The sequence below is a fragment of the Amblyomma americanum genome, chromosome 1 (assembly GCF_052857255.1).
Source record: "Amblyomma americanum isolate KBUSLIRL-KWMA chromosome 1, ASM5285725v1, whole genome shotgun sequence".
NCBI classification, from domain to species: Eukaryota; Metazoa; Arthropoda; class Arachnida; order Ixodida; family Ixodidae; genus Amblyomma; species Amblyomma americanum.
The window spans coordinates 351,064,667-351,085,064 of NC_135497.1; the positions used below are offsets into that span (position 1 = coordinate 351,064,667).

General features: G+C 44.5%; 1 protein-coding gene across 1 annotated transcript; it reads left to right on the forward strand.

Moving 5' to 3' along the window:
* Positions 1–27: 27 nt before the first annotated feature.
* On the forward strand, positions 28–12,462 carry Cisd2 (CDGSH iron sulfur domain 2). Its single transcript, XM_077649981.1, has 3 exons — positions 28–166; positions 8,972–9,180; positions 12,284–12,462. Exons 1-3 carry the CDS (start codon positions 163–165, stop codon positions 12,371–12,373), a joined length of 303 nt encoding a protein of 100 aa, XP_077506107.1. The 5' UTR covers positions 28–162; the 3' UTR covers positions 12,374–12,462.
* The last annotated feature ends 7,936 nt before the right edge of the window (positions 12,463–20,398 follow it).

Below are 20,398 nucleotides of genomic sequence, written 5' to 3' on the forward strand. Positions count from 1 at the left end.
CGCTATCTCACGCGCCTCCGCGTATCGCGCGGTGCGTAGTGCAGCGTGCAGCATGCTGCAGCAGCTGTATTGTTGAGTTAGTTTTAAGTGTTGACTCGGTGAGATCGCCGCTAACATTCCGCTTGCTTTGCATACTTGTTGAGACGGGTGTCATCGGACCAAATGAGTAAGCTTTTCTCACCTAATAACGCTAACTCGATTCTCTGTTCCATACATCTGTTTGTTGAAACTTAGGAAACTTCTGTTTACAAAGTTTGACCCCGCGAGAGTTCGTGTAGTTTCATTATCGTAGTGTAAAGTTTCAGCGGGGTGCACGGCGCAACCACGGTTAGGTAATTACAATTTAGAAGCATTAAGCTTCATATGCAGGGTTGAAAATAATGCATCGGCGCTCGGTATCTGTTTTTAGTGATTAGTCTCGGTGCACTGTTATGCCCGCTCAGACTCCTGAACCCTGTCTCGGAAAGCCTACTTGGGAGGGACCAAAATAGTAATTGTGGGTTTCACGTGCCTGTACCGATGCACAAGGTATGAGAACAAACAGAAACCTTGATGGACAGGACTTTATGCGGCGTTGGCTACTTCAGGCACCGCCAACTAATTTTTGTAGGAATTGCACAACGGAACCAGGCGTGGCGTACGTATCTCCTACGCTAGTTTATTCGCAGTAATATATGAAGGACGCATGCGGCCTGTTAAAAAAATATTAATAGACGTGGGGCAGGTCCGCTCCTTTAGTCCGGTCTTTTTTCGTTGTAAGTACCTTTTCCTGCAGGTAGTGTTCGGCCATGGGGGACTATTCGTGCTTCGTGCACGCACGTGAAAGTGAGCTACCAGGAAGACTGATTAAAAGCAGTCATAAAAGTTGTGCGAAACGCCTATAGACACCCGTAATGAAATGTAGGGCTCTTAGCAAACGTACTGAGACATTAGATTGCTCAGATCGACAACTAGGTCGACGGCAGGCACTTCCACGACCTCATTTGTCGCCACACGAGTCTCTGTGCGCCGTGAGCACCTGTGCTGGCTGGTCCGTTGTTTCCGCTTTTTGCCCAGCCTATAGTTTACGGCTGTGCAATTGCTGCAATTGCACAGTCCTCTTACCGTTGAGCCGCCGCAAAAATTGCACGTTTCTTTTTTTGCGTGTGTGTGTGTGTGTGTCCGCATTAAATAAGTTCTCGCCCTAATTGAGCTCTGCTCCGTCGCACCTTGGGCTAAAAGTTGCTGCCATTATCAGATTGTATAACCGCTACTGTGACTTGTACAACACAAAGCTAAAAAGATTGCAGCCAGTTTTGCAATGTTGGCACTGTGCAACAGACATTTAAGGTCAGTTACCCTGCTGGGTGTCACTTGTGCAGTGCATCCAGTTGGTCGATTAAATCCTGCATAATTTTTGCATTATGGATTAAGCAGCCGTGGCAGACGAGAAGGACACACAACTAAAATTTGTGTTTGAGCTAAGAGGGCAGCACAAAAATGACACTGAAGACAGGATGGACGCTGACTACCAACTGTTTATTCTGAAGCAACCCAGCACATTATAAAGCCATAACACAGACCATGTGTCAATCAGAGAGTCAATGAAGTCCCAAGGCAAAAGGGGGAAAAAAAAAAAGAATAGTGAGGCCAAAGGGTGGTATCGAGAAAACAATAAAAGGCATCGCAAGCAAGCATGAAAAAGCACTAACAACTGCAAAGCAAAAGTAGAGTCACATGCTAAAAGCAGATAAAAGCTTATACAATGTTTAGGAAGGCCAACAACTAACTCAACTAAACAGTAAACACATGAATAAACCATAACCAGGAGACAATGCAAGTAGATCTAGAATTTTCTAAAACCATCAGCGCAAAGGCATAGTCAGACAGGTAAAAGGGACCAGCATTCAAACATCATGGAAGGCATTGAAAATGCCAGTAAAACACCTGGCACCATGAGGACAAGGACAAATACATTAAAAATGTGTCCGTGAAGATGAAACATACGAAAAAACATTAAAAGCAGCTAGTGCACTGGTCATGCGCATCGAGGGAAGAGGAACTGCATCCACATAAGCGTGTGTGTGCATGATCAAGGAAACGGAAAAAATTTAGGCATGATCCAAGAAACACAATTCTTTTTCGGGCAGTGAAACTGATGGTGTATCGAAACACAAGTCACCTGCCTTCGTAATGTGATAAGCCTCAGTCACTTCCCTTTTCTGTTCTTTGCTCGCTGATAAAGGCTTTCAGGTCTGGTCACGCTGATTGCAGTAGTCAGAATGATGTGCCAGGCGCTTTACAGACATTCTCGATGCCTTCCGTGATGGTTGAACATTGGTCCCTTTTACCTGTCTGGCTCTGCCTTTTTTTGCTTTGATGGTTCTAGCGAATTTTAGCTCTTTTCAGATTCCCTCCTTATTATGACTTATTCTTGTTTTTACTGTTTAGCCACATTATTTCTTGTCCTTCCTAAATACTGTATAAGCTTTTATCTGTCTTATCACAAAATCACTAGTGGCCTCCTAACCTGGAAAATACCGGTGTGTGGCGAAGCCTCTGAAGGTGGTCACGTGGTGCAGGAAATGGGCGAGAAATAAGCGAGACTTTGAATGAAGGTGACCTTGGCCAATGTGGAGAAATAAAATAAATATTGCTGCGACTGGGTTTCGAGCCCGCAGCAGAGCAAACTGATCAGCTTCGCTAGTCACTGTTTGAGAGCACTATGCTATCGCTCATGCTCAATCGCGCCTCGTGTTAAACTGCAACACACACTCGCACTGTGCATTGCATCTCGTCGCCTTCGTCAACTTCCATCTGGGCACAAGTCATGAAAGGAAAGGAAATGCACTTTAAATCGCGCTTCCAGGTGCGTGGTATTGGTGTCCTCCTACAAATACCTGCTTTCCGCACAATATTTCATGGTTAGCAATGCTAAACTGTCAGCAATTTTTTTAGAATGCGACTCTGCTTTTGCTTTGCTGTTTTTAGTGCTTTTTCATGCTCGCTTGCCATGCTTTTTGTTTTCTTGACACCACCCTTTGGCCTCACTATTGTTAGCCATGTAGGGGGAAAAAAACCATACTTCTCTTCTTCTTCTTGTTCTCCTTTTCTTTTTTTTAACTTTTGCCCTGGGGCTTCATTGGCTCCCTGATTGACACATGGTCTGTGTTATGGCTTTATAATGTGCTGGGTTGCTTGGGAATAAGCAGTTGGTGGTCAGCGCCCGACCTGTCTTCAGTGTTACTTCTGCGTTCTGCATCATTTTTGCACTGCCCTCTTGTGATCCAACGCACAACTGCCTTCTCGTCTATGTCCATCGTCTGCCAGCGCTGTGCATTCCATAATGACGGAACTCAACCAGCTAGCCCCGCAATGCACCCTGCTCAATCTTGACATATTTGCGTTTTGGTGAGGAAGAGCTTGGGCATGCTTTTTGCAGTTCTTTAATGTGGGCATTAGTAATCACTTGCGCAGGCGGCCACTGTTGGAGCTGGTTTGTTTGATTCATTGCAACAAAAGGCAGCAACTCTAATTTCGTAGGCTAAGTTTTATGCTTCTTTGTGATTGCATGAATGTTATTTGTAATGATTCCTTGTCGTCCAGCATAGTGCTCATGGGGTCTACTTACCTAACATAAATGTGGCGCATCACTTGGTTTCAGGTTGTTTCTAACAGTGGGAGCCTAGAGACACTAGGATTTTTTTTTTTCTCTTTAGCTTTACACATGTGGAGAGTTCGGGCTCCGATTTAAAAAGCTGATTTACCAAAGGAAAAATTGTTGGTTGGACAATTCTTCGAATTGGGCAACTATCCCATTCGCAGCGTGGATAATTCATTAAGACTGTCCGCCAGTGAGGCATTGTCAAATATAGCCTGATGGGATGTTTCAGAGAACAGCCAAAGCTGTAGTAAAAAATAAGAAGGAAGGTGGCTAGCCAGACTGCTGTTTTTAACGCAGTAGCTGTATCAGGTACTACCTCGATGGAAAGAAACTCAAACAACCCGGCGCCAACACGCCCCGCTGTTGGAATTTATTTTCATTGCACTTTTACCTAGGTGGTACAAAAAAGACGTTACAGTCATCCTAGAATGTATCATGGACGAGTCTAGAGTCTTTTTGCTATCACCGAAGTAAAAGCGCGGTGAAAAGAAATTGAAACAGCGGAGCGTGTTGGCGAAGGGTTGTTCGCGTTTCTTTTCAATGACGTAGTACATTTTTCGGAGTTTATGGCTTCATTTTGCAGTGGGCGTGGTGATGGCGGTGTTGTGGCAGTAGTAGTAGTAGTAGTTCTAGTAGTAGTAGTAGTAGTAGTAGTAGTAGTAGTAGTAGTAGTAGTAGTAGTAATAATTTGTCGTCTGTAAGAGAACTCAATGATACCGCAAATGTGGGTTATTTAACATGATCACAGCCTGATTATTCAGAATAGAGCATTACTGTGTTCACCTGCTGGCCTAGGTGCTGTGTATTTTTTTTCCTAGCCAAAGCATACATGACTGAGCACATGAGTGAGCATGACTCTTGCTACAGCCAGCAAACTCCAGATACTTTTTCCTCTTTGTGGAGTACTGATGCTCCACTTGTTAACAGTTCATTTCGTAACCTGGCAGTAAAACTTGAGGGAGGTGTTCAGGTATGCTTCATTTGTTTTCTTCTCTGGTTGGGTGTGTTGCGATTGGTATGTTGGTTATTTCATGTTGGGTTTCTGTGGGCTTAGCTCTGTATACAAAATTATAAGCTTTTCCGTGGTGCTTTCTGTCTTCCTTTGCACTTTATTAAATTTGAAATTGTCAATTTCAGTTTCCTCTGATAGAAGTTGCGAAACATGCCGTACACTTCAGAAGCTTACAATTACAGTAAAACCTCGTTGATACATTCCCGGTTCATACGATTTCCCGGTTCGTATGTATAAAATTGCGGACATTAAAAATGTCCCGGTTAATATGTTCGCGGCAAACACTTATTTCCCGGCTACTACGTTTAAAATTTTGTCAAATTGTGGTCGTATAATACAGTTATTGACCAAATGCACATGTGCAAACATACAAGTGGGCCGAACGAGAGGGCACGCGACATGTGTTTTGTGGCAGTCGCCCGCCGTGGTGGCTTGCCTGCAGTGCCTCGATGCATCGAGGCGAAGCAACATTACCACCTCCAAGAACAAAAAATAAAAAACGCCGCGCTAGCATTCGCGGCGGCCGCTTCTGCGGGGACGCGATATGAAGAGGAGAAACGTTGAGGTTTCTTCGCGGTGCATAAGGGAAAGGAGGCGAAGCTTCTACGAACTACAGCGATGCGCCTATGTACGAACGGGCCGGATCTGGGAAACGCAGCTTAAAAAGAAAAAAACACCGCGGCAATCAGCCGCCTCGATGGCTTTCCCACAGTACTTTGGCGCAAAGGGGCGAGGCATCCTAAAATGACAAAGAAGAGATTTTGGTTATTTTCGTCACTGCCGTCGGCGTACCGGATGCGTTACGAATTTCCTCCCGCGCTAAAGAAAGCGCGAACGCGGACTGAATTCAGCGAGCACTGGTATAGGATCTGTTCAGCTCTTGTGCCAAGAAATGCCAATCGACATTGTTATAAAGTGAAATTGTCAATAAATGTCTTTTTACCTCATTAAACAGTTACATTTCTCAAAATCAGGCGGTTTGGATCATACGTTTTCTCGGATAATACGTTTTTCCCGCAATTAAAAAACTGTATCAACGAGGTTTTACTCTATTTACCCTCCAACACTGGAAACAGACTTGTTTGCCCGACTTTCAGCTCAAATGCACAAGTACACTGGGAATTTGGATGCAGTATGTGTATGCTATGCAGTGGAGACACAGTATGGTGCCATTTACGGATGAGGTCAGCTCTCAGTTTTAAAGCCAAACGTAATCAGTTAAAATTTCTATTTCACATGATCAGAGTTGGTGTATCTAATGGATTTTGCTGCATATTTTTATCTGGAGGGCCTTATTGCTCAATTTGGTACTTAATTTCAGGAAAAGGCCAATTTTTGGAAGTAGTAATATATTTTATGAACTGTTCATTTTGTGAACATTAATATATTTCTGTTCTAAACTACAGCAACAGCCGAAGTCGGATAAATCTTATCAAGTGGATAGGAAGTTCACAACATTCATTTAAAAATGTTCTGACAGTGTATTGTTTTGTGCTTTTCGGTTGGATAGAACAGCAAAAAAAAAAAAAATGACATGGGATGGTTGTTGGCATCATATGGAATAATGCAAGAGCAGTACCTGAAAGTAAATTTGGAGTCTGGCTTTGCTGAAATTTTTTTATAACTTGCCTAGTTTTGCTGCTCTGCAGAAGGAGTGCTTGCTTAGTAAATAAATTTCTTCAGAAAAAAAATGTTTTGGGAGAAGTTTTGTAGCGCAGTAGCAAACATCGTTTTTTTTTTTTAATCAATCGATCATTGTCAGTAATAGGGCCTAAGATGGTTGGCATTGAATGATCTGTCTTTGTTAATGTGTACAAAAGAAGCTGGCAGTCTTTGAAAGCAACTGTTGACTTTCGCATACATATCCTAACAGCCCCTCACCTTCCTATCCTTGGCTGGTGGTCTGCGGTATTGTGAGCTTGGTGGGCATGAGTAATAAGCTGTGCCAATACCATGACCACTGCATCGCTCAACATTGTTGCTTTTCTTTCTTTTACAAAAATAGAGCTGCTGACTAACATTGCTTTGGTGACACAATATTGAAATGGCTGCAAATGTTGAGGTAAAAAGGGCACATGTTTTCTGGGCGACAAGAACGAACAAGTTCTGAGCCATGCATGCTCTGAATTTTACTTGTTTAAGCCCGCTTTTACTGGATGCAAAATACTCTAATGCTGTGCTTACCATTGCACGGAGTTCTAAAAGAAATGAGGGGTGCTGACTAAGCTGTACTTTGCATTAAAGGAAGTGCTTGCTGGTGTGCTTTTATTCTCAAGTAGAAAAAGCAGCAGAATCTTTAGTATTCTATGTTTGCATGCACATGAAAGAGCCACCAAACAAAGTGCTGCCATTCTTTGTTTGGCAATATAGCTACTAATACGTTCTTTATTGTAATCCTGGCTATTGAAGCAGGCTGGTTTAAGTGCTGTAGTGAGTTAAAACTAAGTATCAGCATTTATATTGGCGGTTTTTTCACGTGTCATGTGAATTAAACATCAACTACGCGTCACAGCCATTGTTCGGTTGATGAAACTGAAACAGCGTCAAGAAGAAATTCAATTATAAATTATTTAGCGGTTGTAGGCAAATACCGTGGGGTGCGCTGTGTATACCTAGAGCGTCAGTTGAAAGAAAACACGCAAGCTAAAATTTGGTGTCTATAGTCCTTTAAGAAAACTTATATTAACAATACAGCATGCAAGAAATGCATTGTTCGCATTAAAAGAATATGAAAGTGCATGATTCCTTTTTGTGAAGCCATGTTAGATATTTTTGTACACGTGTCGACAGTATGAAAATGGGCACTTAGCATTTAAGAACAAAATTAATTTTTACTTCTGCAGCAGACTTGACACACTGTGGCAGCGATTTTCGAAGCCCTAATCCCTGTGCATCGTCGCCCACTGCTAGGCCACCCATAAATTTTCTTCAGTGCGATGTGACTCACCAATGAGTCACACGCAAAGCCATCTTCTTGGAACGGCGAACAGATCATAACAACTGTAGCTTCTACTGCACAGGCGTGCAGGGTGCTGCGCCATTCAGTAATTTCAGGATGTTATTTTGAGCGCTGTTTCAGTGAGTTTGCTGGCGTCTTGTTGCAACTGCGCACCTCACCTGGTGACAGCGAAATTAGTGCGAGCCACGAGCAAGTACTATGTGCAAGGGGTGGCCACATGATCACGGACACTGTGTTGACAGTAGCTACTACTAAGTGGATGCCAGGAACCTTTGTCTTAAGAGCTAGCACTAAAATAACACTGTTTCTTACCCATACTTGAGGAGCAATTGTTGACAGTATGGTATTAGTGCTGCCTTTCATATTGCTTTGATTCATACACTGGCATGCACTGCATTTTTATTTTCCCTCTGTTTATATGAATACAGGGCCCACATTCTAATTTCGATTCCTCATGGGACTTAAAGCGTTTGGTGATTGGATGAAGTAGTGAAGGCAGTTACGCTCAGTTGCTACTAAAAGTGCCATGGTGCACGCACACCATCTGTACCGTAGTTATAGAAAACCTGAATTTTGGCTGCAGTTTCATTAGCTCTGAACTAAAACACACTACATTCAAAACTTTATATGTACAGTCCTGGCCATAGTAATACAGCGTATGCTTCGGCAGTCAAGCTCGTTTCATTCCTTACAGCATGAAAATTGACAATTTATACATATAGTGGCACATGCTATTAGTACGCTCGCTATGAACCCAAGGAACTATCATACCTTCTCCACAAAACGCATGAGAAAATTTGAAACGCTGAAGTGTGCTCTGCAATATTTTGACCACACCTGTACTTGATGCTTTTGCCACATCTGGAGTGTGGAAGGGCATGCAGCAAGAGGTAATCACCAGCTCAAGTGCATTTTAGAGCGACCTGCATATCACTGTCTTACATATTATTTTAATAATGTGCAATAATAATTAATTCAATAATGTATTACACATTATTTATTTCATTTTTCAAAGTGCCAAGCATAGACATTCTTATCGTAAAGAATGGTTTGACGTTGGTCTACTCTCTTGATAAAGAAAAAAAAAAGCAGGTCCAATATCTTGTTTCTGTTGGACCTTAAAAAAAATGGGGTTACAACCAGTAAGTATTCTTATTATTGTTGGCTGCCAAGTTAAATACTGTTGATGAAAACTCTTCTTCTTGCCGCCATCTTTTACGAGCATCGTTGCGTTTTGGGCGAGTTGGTTGTTCATAATGGATGGAAATGCTTGCTATGTGCGCAAAATTTCCATTCTTTGACAAGCAGGATAGCAAACTGAAGATATTGCTTCATCCATCCTTTTTTTGCATTTCAGGCACAAAGGAGTCTCTTCTTCCCTTCCTGCCATGGCTTGGCACAGCTGCCGCACTAGGCTTTGCTGTCCTTGCCTATAGGTCCTACAGCAAAGCAAAGGGCCGAGTGAATTTGCAGATTGACATGAGTAATCCCAAAATTGTGAACTCTGTTGATATCGAGGACATCGGAAACAAAGCTGTCTTCTGCCGCTGCTGGAAGTCCAAAAAGGTAACATTAGTGCACGTAACTGTGTTTAGTGTGATGAGGACATGAGGTGAATTTCACTTGGAACTTAAAGGGACCATGAAATGATATTTACTAAAGTCAGCAAAAGCACACAAGCAATCAGTATTCCATCATTTGTCACTGCACTGCAAAAATGTGTAAGCTTGCTTCATAAACGCAGAAGGTGTCAGCAATTAAAAATGATGCTCCTCCTCTCCCCACTGAACTCGTACATGCTGACACTCCAGAAAATAAAAATTAAGAAAGCGGGTCGGGACTGCACCCTACAGTGCCCCATACCGCCCACATCACTTGGGCAGGCCCAATGAGAAGGCTCGCCCAGATTGCCCACTTTACATCAGCAGGGTAGGGGAAGCTAAGAATGCGTGGCGAGGTGTCACCCTAATCGGTTGTGAGCAGCAGTTTTTAAATATTGTTTGTAAATTCTAAGGTCCGTGCAGAGCTTTTAAATTTAGCTCAAATACTCGTATAAAGACCGCCTCTACAGATTTGCTACATTGGAATATAACCATCGGAATCATTTCCGGGTCCCTTCAACTCTTTCGTTACCATGGGAATAGTGAATGTTTTTGATAGGTCTGAGGTATAATTTTTTTCCTCCAAAATATGTGAGGCGTAAAAGAGCAAAATTTACTTGAAAATGATGGCAATAGAATGTGCTTTCTGAAGACATTTATTTCAAAAATTCTTGGTGTGAATATTGCGAGAAAAACATGGCAAGCTTGCAAAAATGTTGAAAATTAAGAAAAAAATTTAATTGACAAGACAATATTTCTTGGAGAAAAAATATTGAAAACATCTTGGAACTTACAAAATGTTTCCGTTTTGCTTATAAACTAGGTACCAAAACTTTGAATTTATAGCTCAAACTTTTTGAGCTAGAAATTTTTTTGACACTACATGAAAAAACCACTTTCAAAGTGTCCTTGATATAAATTTTTCACATTGAGTAAAAAATTTTCAAAATAAAATGTAATGTATCAAAATATGGCTTGATAAATGTACTTTCGACGTTATCAGTTTGAGCTAAAAATGTTTTTAAAGGGACACTGAGGAGAACCCTATCAAATTTTTTTTGTTAGCAATATCTAATAGTTCGGCATTTCATGGCTTTGTTGCCGCTTGTCCGGGAGCGAAAGATGCATTTATTTCAAAGAAATTTGGATTTGAAGTTGAAAATTTTTTTCCCGCCGCTCCGATTCAAACTCGAGAACTCTTATGACGACACGGAGAACTGTTATGACGCCACAGAACGGAGTGACGTGAAACGTGACGTAAACGGAGACTCCGTGATTTCTGGCGGCTAGCGGTGCGGTCTAGCAGCTGCCGAAATGAAAGCTACCGCCGCCGCACGCTGAAGGCATCTATCGGGGGTCGCTACCGTCGCTTCGTTTACGTTTGCACCGGCGTCTTGCCAGCGTTACGATGGATCCCATTCCCGAACCCGACGACGAAGTTCTCGCAAAAACTCCGGCCTGCATTTCAGCGACCTCAGCCCCACAGAGCGTGCGATGCTTTTGAGGGAGCACAGTTAGGTTAGTTGCCGGCGGGTGGTTCCCCCTTCGTCAGAGAGCAGCCGTTGCAAACTAAATATCATAACCCCACTGCGGGGAGTCGCAAGGGGCCAGGACAAGGTCGGCGCCTTGCGCCCATCGGAGGCTGGCCAAGGCTTTGGGGCTAACGGATTGTGATTCCTTGAGCGGCGCGGTTGTACGGCGCAGCAGGCGGCATCGAGGTCTCCCATGGTTGCAAGGGCAAAGTTATTTATTTATTTTTTGCCACAAAGAACAAATGGGTGCTCAAGGGCGGTCGCGTTTTAAGTCGGCGGCTTGAAACTAAAGCCGGCGCACGACGCTTCAACGGCTTCCGCTAGATCCAACGGGTCCACTGGATCCGGCTCTCTCGCTCACTTGCATGTACCTTCAGATATGTACTGTGAATGGATTAAATTAGCCGAGCTCGAAATGAACAGCTCCGCTCAACTGCCGCACCTCGCCGCGGAGCCAAATCAGTCTGGCTGGGCCGGCAGCGGCTGGCGCACTCGGCGCGAAATAGAGACATGCTCCAAGTCTCCCTCCGCCAGTGCGGTCAGAGTGCGCCGAAGCCACCGAACGCGTCGGCGATCAAGCGCAGTTGCAGTATAGAGGGTCTCGCTTTGACCAACGTGACTTCGCCGTGCAGCGCGCGCACGCGCCTCGCCGCAGCATAAACGCGCCTTAACAGAGCCTGCGCTTAACCGCTAACCAACGTATTGGGCGGCGGCATTCATGGGAGCCACTGAAGACCTCCGCCCACTCACTGAATAAAAGAAAAGAAGTCTTGTGCCGAGGTTCGGAATCGAACCAGGGCCTTCGGCGTTTGAGGCGGAGACACTGCCACTCTTCAGCAAAATAGCATTTGCCACAGTATGCAGGGTGTTTCAGCTAATTTCGGCCAAGCTTTAAAAAATGACAACCACACTGTCACTGTTTCACAGCATATCATAGATAATTTCTTGCAGTCCAAAGTGATCACACCTATGCTGTGTCATAGTTCTAGCTAAACGATTTGCCCATGTTCATCACGAAACCACCTCTGTGACTGATAGGATGTTTGTTCATTACGGCTTTGTATACCTGAACTCTTTCAATCGGAGCGCATTGAGGGTGGTAGTATTGTGATACAGGAGTGTATAGTCATGCGACAACTTTAAATCTCACTGACTTGATTTTGGGCTCGAAGACAGGACCCACACGAAAGTTGCTTTGAAGAAAATTGAAAAAGGCATTTCTCAACATGCTCTACATCATTTACATTGAACAGTTTGCTCTAATGTTTGTGATGAACATTTGTCTAATTCATCTTTTTGTTAATTAGCTAGTGCAGCACATTTGATAAATACGCTATCTTGGTCATCGAATCTTCGTACCGCATTGTCTTTTTTTTTCCGCTTAGCAGAGCTTAGCTAGAACACCTTGCATGTTGCAGTGCATACTGCCATGTCAACAGTTTTTATTTGAAATTGCAGTTTGTTTGCACTAATTGTATTTTAGTCGGCGTTTGTCTCTAGTCTTTTCTTACAAATTTTTTCCTTTATCCTTTTCAGTTTCCGTACTGCGATGGTTCACACAACAAGCACAATGAAGAATGTAGTGATAATGTTGGCCCGTTAATTATCAAACGAAAGGATGCCTGAAGCAGTGGCAGGCAAACCAGGAATCCAGTAGTGCATTTCACAGGCGAGCTGTTAGTTTGAAATAAATTCGCAAGCAACGACCCAGTGAAGCGAGGCTGTGTTGTCACTATTTTCAACCTTGCTTTTTGCTAATCTGGGAGGCTTTATTCTGCAAAAGCTGCGGCAGAAAGAGGAACTTGGTAACTTTGTGCTTTTTTTTTTTGGTACCTGCATTGGCCATCACAGTGGCGGGCAGCATCACTTGGACATGGTAATGAGCATTAGAGGTGTGGCACTGCATCCTAGAATGAATGCTCTCTGACAGGGCACACAGCTAGAGCAAGCATTTGTTGTGTTCTGAAAACTTTCAGGTGGACTGTAGTTGTGTGCCCACAGTCATCACGGTGTACATGGAGCATTGAGAGCTCGATGGCTTTTTACTCGCAAATAATGGAAAGAGATAGGCAAGGGAAGGAAATTAAAGATGTCAGCCATATTTTGGTCACACCATTTCTAACTGGTTATAAGTCACTACAGTCTCTCGTTCCTTGCAACAGAATAAGCACAGGCTGAGCCTGCAAAGCTTGCATGTGCAGATCCCTGCACAGCGACGTGTAATGCTAATGTAATGGCAGTGTTGAGGATTCATAACGTGACTGCAGGCATGGACGAATAGTGTACTTTAAGGTCAAAGCAAATTTGAATCGAACAGTGATATTCGATGAATAATTGCAAAGCACATACTCACTTTTCAAGCAGTCTAGAGCAGAAAGAATAAAAATGAATGTGGCAGGAGGACAGGTTAAGGTTTATTGTAATGAACAGTATGGCGACCAAAATATAGATCGCAGTATAAATTGCATCTAGCATTACCGTTTTATTGTGTTAACAATTGCCAATTTAAAATATTTGGACAGTGCCCATGCTATACAAGTGCCAATACTTCACATAAAAACTGCAAAACAATACGTACAAATGTTCACATATTTTCGTCACGGTTTGGGACGTATCCTGTCGAAAAGTGGTTATCAGGCGCTCGGAGGTTCTCGTGAACAAAAAGTTGTTTCACGTGTTCTGCGAGAAGCAGCTCCCGCCTGTTGCTTACCACATTGCTCACTGTTCACAAGTCTTCTCTGGTTTGAGTGGCAGGGATAGACACTTTTGGATAACCTTGGCTAAAGCACAATGCAAGTGCCTACAATGATGTTTCGACCAGCCCTTTTGTTCTCACACAAGGTAATGGAGAGCAGCTAGCTGGCTACTTCATTGTGGTGATGATGAATTTTAATGTGGCAAGGGAAGCTTTGGCAAAAAACCTTATGACACAAGGTGTTTTTTTTTACACAAGGGGGTTAAGAACCCTCTTCCAAGCAAGAAATCATCCCAGAGAGGCCGAGCACCGGGCCTGTGGTACCCAGGTTGCTGACCACCTTTTTGGCAGCAGCTTAATGCCCAGTCTCATGGCATTCAGTGGAGATTGAGGTTGTAAAGCCCACATGGTACTATATATAGATGCACTCCGCACTGGGCCTGTACTGTTAAGATGTGGTTGCTAATGATCTTTTTGAGCTTCTGCAAGCTCTGCTGCTCGCATTATGAGCAAACCTTTCACCCAACTCCTCTCACTTTCGGGAGTGTAGCAAATCCCTTTGTAAACCATGCTGTTTGCAGTGCCAAAAACCCTTTTGGCACTGCAGACATTGGATTGGATTTTTCAGCAGTGACGGTTGAGTTAATGCTGACAACGGTGAACCAGTAGAATGGACGGGGCTTGGCTGCCGCGCTACTTCACCCCGGAATGTTGGAATTGTTCGGGAACATCGAATAATTCGACAAATTAGAATGCTTTAGGTGGAAGCGAATGTCGATTGGAGAATTGCTGGATTCTCATGTTGAATATTCGTCTGCCCCTAATAAATTGCTGTAACTGAAACCTTTTGGTAATTTGAAAGTACCGCCACGCTTCAAACGCTTCCACCACTACGGAACGTCCTCGTCCCTTGTGCGTCCCTTTCATGCAGACCAGTTTCTCACCTGCTTTTCTGGGCAATGATTGATTCTCCCGTTCTGTTGTCCTTGGAAATGCGTGGAGCTTGCATTTTACTTGTATTTTTCTGTTTCGTTGGCACCATTTTTCTCAGCGCGGCATAGTGAATGTTGCACGCTATGCTTTCTGTGCTTTGCTCTAGCAGTATACGCTGTGCTTTTGCGCGTTTAACTGCAGCAAGTGGCCTGAAAATGGCTGCGCAGTTTTTGCAACACCACAAAAAAAAGCTTGGAGGCTTGTGCAAGCAGTGGCTTAGAATTCTTTTCCGACCAACAACAGTGTCGTTGGCAAGGTAACGCGCATTAATTATTGCCTGTGGTTAACGCATCCCCTTATTCAAAATTTTTTCCTTCTTGCATGCTCCTCATTTATTGCGTGTTAGAGGTAATTTATGCATTTCATAAGAAAAACTCGCAGGTTGGTTACATGTGTATAACGCGAATGTTGTAGCTTTAGGTGCGCCATGTGATGCTCAAGTGCACATGTGCTCTAACACGCAGCTCCTTGTTCGCCATGCTCCTTCAGTACCTCTAGCCAGTGTTCTAAACTTATGTACAGTTTAGCGCGATTTGAAGGTTATCGCGTGACCGTTGATCGGCTTAGCGTTCTTGGCCCCTAGCGGCCGGTTTTGGAACAATGAGTGTCACGATTTCGTATTCTCTCCCTTGTTCGATCTTCCATGCTCCAACCATCACCTCCATGACGAAATTATCTCCCTTTCTCTTTATTCTAAGCTTTCCATTCTTTGCAATGAAGTGTGGACTTGATTACCTCTTATCTTTGCGGATGATAACTAAATTGGTGGGAAAGATTTGGTAAAGGTGTTCCTTAGCACTGCTTCATTTGAACCACTTTCTGAGTTGCAAAAAATATACCATCACAACATCGCCCCGTCATACTGTCTTTGTCCGTCAAAAATTTCACAAAAGATTTTTGCAGAAGGGTGTAACTGCTGTTACACACGCCTGATGCATCTTCGTAGCGTCTAATTCCAGATAATACTGAAGAATACGTATCCTGCAATACCATCATGCTTGTTCGATGAAGCAAAAAGAAAGCTAAAGAGCTACTTGCCAACAAGGGAGTGGCGGCTGCTTAAGGAACAGCAATGAGAGTGGGGGAAGCTGGCCTGATACCTCCCTTGCCACGGCAGAGGATTCTGGGCCATGGCGCTGTTCCTGTTTTCTGTCGACGCTCGTGCGATAACCATCAAATCACGCTAGACTGTACACTGGCACAGAAGTCTCGGCACGCTGCCAAGTTCGCTGCGTGTGAGCCACCTCCGCCGGTGCAACCATCGAAACAAATGCCTGGCTATTACTGACGCACTGCCAAGGCCAGTGCTACAGATGACGCAAAACTCATTTATAACGCTCTGAAATGAGTTTTAAACCAGGTATTATACTTGGTCTGCATGCGTCAGCAGAAAGTGTGCCGGAAAGGGGGCTACGCCAATGTGCGTAAAGCCAGTTTGCGGAATGCAGTATGGGCACTTCTGAACTAGGTTGTCCTGTTATCATTGGGCTATTCCAAGTGCTTAAAGGGGCTCTGGAACACCTGAGGAAAGTGCATAACCTCACTGAATCTCTATATTGTATCGTCCTAGACACCTGAGCTAAACAATACACTTCTACGCGCAGCAGAGAACCCACACGGGCGCAAAAGTTGGAGAGCCCTTTCCGGTGACTTTTTGGAAGTCTCTCTCCGCGTCGCATGTCTACGTATGTTGGTTGAGAGATGACTATTGGTTCGATTCTTTTAGATGTTACGCAGCTACCATGGCCGCGGCCAGTCAGACGCATCGCTCCATTGTGTCGGGAAGCGTCGGCGGTGGGGCCGGTGAAAGAGCGCCAACCTTTCAGCATGCAAAAAGAGACTGAAGACAGCTACTGATACCCCTCAAAGGAAGCCCTCCAGCCAATGGCGTCGACAGATTGTCATGACGTTGCAGTTAGTCCAATTCCACAGAGGCACTTGCTGGTCAGTGGTCACCTGCAATTTTTATGGTAATGCAGCAGAGGCTAGGCAGGAAAGAGAAGGAGACTGTCCTCTCAGCACTAGCAACACTACCCGCTGTCCAACTTCCCCCTCCAGGCGAACAACCCACTCCCCACTACAGAAGGATAAAGGACAGTCTCCTTTTCTTTCCTACCTCCTCTGCTGCATTGCGACCACGATGTCATGAGAACCGGAAGACAGCATTGGCTGGAGAGCCTCCTTTGCGGGACGCTTGCTGCTACCTTCTTGACCTGTATCTGACTAGAGGAGAGGGAAAGGCACGATGACGCTGACATTCAAATTTTGACTACAGATATAAGAATTTTTGCTGAACTTAGGATATTCGTGAAGCGGCGTCCTTTAACATCCCATGCATACTGCAACTTTATTGAGAGCCCTTTTCGGAGTATCTTTATCAAAGAAGGTGGGGCATCAAGTGAACTGCATGTAGACGATCAGTGATGGAATTGCTGCTAAACCGTCGCGGTAGCGATGACCTGAGAGAAGAGGCTGCGACTATGCTCATGTGCAAAGCTTTAAATATCATTTTCTTCGGCGCTCATCATAAAGTCGGTCAGTTTACCTTTGTGTGTATGTGCTTGTCACGGGTTCGGTGATCACGCGAGGTCATCACCGAATCATGACAATAAGGGGGTGGCCGTTCGATGCCCGGCTTAGCCGGTAAGCAAACGCAGTGAATGAGACAGAGGCGTGTTAAGAGGTAACAACAACAAAACAACGTTTATAGAATCGATACTAGCCATACGACAGCTTTTACAGGAGAGGAATGGAAATTTTGCAAAACAATTACCACGGACTGTGGAAACACATCGCATTAAATCCACTGAATGAAGTTATACATTTCAATAAGAGATTGTTTTCAAAGATGAGGACGAAGGAGTGAGTCCAATTAGCGACAGTTGCAAAGAAAGTTAAGAAGGGGAGCGAACATACAGTTGACCGGGGAGCGCGGCGGCAGTCCACAAAGACGCAGGCTGGGTGGCCCCCGAAGGCGACGGTCCTTCTGAGGCAACTGGTGAGTTCAAGGATGCGGTGCGGCGGCTCGGGATCCTGGGAGTGCTTGGCGGCGGCTTTCCGCAGAGCGCGCAGAAGCTTGAGCCCGTTCGGCCCCTTCTTAAAGGCTTAGGTCATTAGCGGACGAAGCACTCGGTGTCCAAAACACACACACACCAAAAACGCACCAAGTAGTTCACACACAAAAAAGGAGTCACGTGGGCACCCACACTTTGACACTGTGTGACCGCCATCTTGAAGTAGGAAAAATTTACGAGTACACAAAAGCAGCTCAAGCCTTTGGCAGTAGTAGGGGTGACCTTGAGCTGGGAAAAAATAAGATAGAACAAGCAGCACGCATGCCCCCGCAAGTGCAGTGCGAGGGGGTTGCACAACTAGAAGAAACTGCAACTGAAACAGCGTGCTCGTACTCGTACTCTTCCATAGACACATAGTGGCTACATCGACATACTATGTTTAAAGAAACACTGACAGATCAGTTTTATATAAGCATAAGTGAATTAAAAGATACCGCCCCTTCTGTGACAGCGCCATTTCAGAAGAGGGCAACAACGCGGTTTTGGAAGCCCAGAAAGGTGTGTATCGAAGACGTAACTGGCGGTGGTGTGCCGTCATCCGCCTAAGCTGTGCGCACACAACAAGGCTCTTGCCGAGGGTCAGTTTGCTGCACCTCTACTACCGAAAATAGAAAAAGGCCTAATGAGCATATTCGCAAATAAAGCTGTGTTAATCGTCATTCAGGGGACATCATTTGCAATAGGCTCCTCCATATGTTATCAAAGGCAGCATATTCAAGCATGCTTGACCATGCCAACCATGTTGTTGAACAAATCAACTCCTTCCACGTTTCATGTTTGCTTTTATTTTAAAGTGAAAGCTTTACTACGCCAGCCAGCGAGCCATTTCGGCTCGTCGCGCACTTCAGCCATATGCCCGTGGCCGACGCACGACCTTGAGCCGCCGTTGGCTAGCAACGCCGCACTCCAACAGATGGCGCCGCCGTCACCACTCGCTCCACCAGATGTGCTCCGCTGGGGTAGAGGGAGAGGAGGTGTTGCCTCGCGGGGGTGTATGGACCTCCTTCACCCCGCGACGTCACGAAGATGCGGTGGCGCTGATGTTAGCAGCGACTTTCGCATGGTAGGCAAAACAGGTTCCGCTTGCCCGTGCCTACCGCAGCTGCCGCAGCTACCGGCGGCTGCTTCAAGCCTGTGCACTGCAGAAGCAGCATGTATTGACCAGCTGCGTCACTGCTGGATCCGCGTAGTAGCATAAAAAATATTAAATTAGCCTCGATAGGTGTCTCGCGCATAAATGCCGCATTCGGAAACTGGCTAACAGGCATTGGGCCACGGTAGTAAAGCGCGAAGTCTGGGAGTCGATAGGCACTGCCACTCAATGCACTTAATAGCATGCAAGTTACTGCGTTCATTCACCTGAACTTCAGGATAGTAGGCTGATAATTGCCCAAGGAAAAAAAAAGACATATGCAGCTGCACACGTACCTATTATCACCTTGAGCCAGAGTGCACGGGGCGCCGACAGGTTCACTCGCCCCCAAGGAATGCGTTTTTTGTTAATAGCACACCATGGTTAAATGGCGCGTTTTGTGACATTTAATAGTTACTTGAAACTGTTTCTTGATATGACGACGTAATTATTTCATTCGAGTAGAAAGAAGTCTGGTAAGTTGTGTCAATCTTGCGCGGTCGCGTTGGTGTGCTTAGAATAACGTACCTTAAGTGGTGTGCTAAACGCCATATGCTTTTTCATTGCATCATGCATGTTTCATGAGGTAATACATGATCAGAAGCTTGTTTGGAAAGAAGCAGCCGCAGGCGTGCTACTAACAGACACGTGGCGAGATTGAGAGGGGACGCGGCATGAAAAATGTTTTCGTTATTCATGCATGCGATATGTAACTAAACTTGGTGCAAATATGAAATTCCTACCCTAGTTTCAGTCATTCCTTTTATTTATAGTTATACCTGGTGCAGTTCTGGGTAATTATAATTAACACCGTCGTCAAGTCTCCCCAAGCTAGGTCTCAAATAATTGAGTAGATAGTGCGCAGGTTTTTATGCCAGCATGTGCATAAAGCCCTGTTCTGTATGATGACGCGATTAGTTCTTTTTCTATATGATCAGTACTTATGCATGCATAGTTACATGAAAACGTTTCTTACAAAAAATAACTAACACAATACTGCACGTGTAGGGAAAAAAATCGAGAGATTTATTACGCTCCTCAACGTCTCAGGAATAGTTTGCGACAAATGGAATCATTTGATTTTCATGCGAATTACGAAGGTGCACTGTGATCCAGTCGCAGAAAATGTGAGAGGTCAGAAGAGAGAGAGAGAATGAAAAGGAAACGCAGGGAGGTTAAAAGAAAACGAACCTTAAAGTATATTCCCTCGTTTATGGCATCTTCGCTTTCGCTTTGGTCAAAATGCGGCACTGAAATCAAAGAAATTACCTCACAATTTTTGACGACCACACTTCTAAAAAGCGTATTATAAATTTGTACTCAATATTTTGCTATAATTTTTCGTCACGAAACTAGACTTCAGGGCTAGGAAAGAAAATAATTCTAGAAATCAAGAATTTTCACCAAATCGACCTGCTTAACAAGAGGACAAGTCAGCCTGGCTGGTGCGTGGTCATGCGGCTGAAAACAGCGCTAAGCGAGACGGGAGATCGGGGACACGACGCTGTCCCCACTTTTCGCGCAGCGCGACACGTACGTATGTCAGCAGACGATAAGCGCATGTCTGCTCCGACGAAACAACGCCAGCACTTCCCCTCACTACTGTCCCGAAGTAAAATCATTCCGGCTAGTGCAGAGTGTCAAAACTTGTTTTATTCAATGCCTAGCGCATAAATAAACGGCAGGAACGCTTTCTACATGTTTACTACTAACCATATATACAATACACAGTGGCAAACTATTTCTCTTTATAGGCC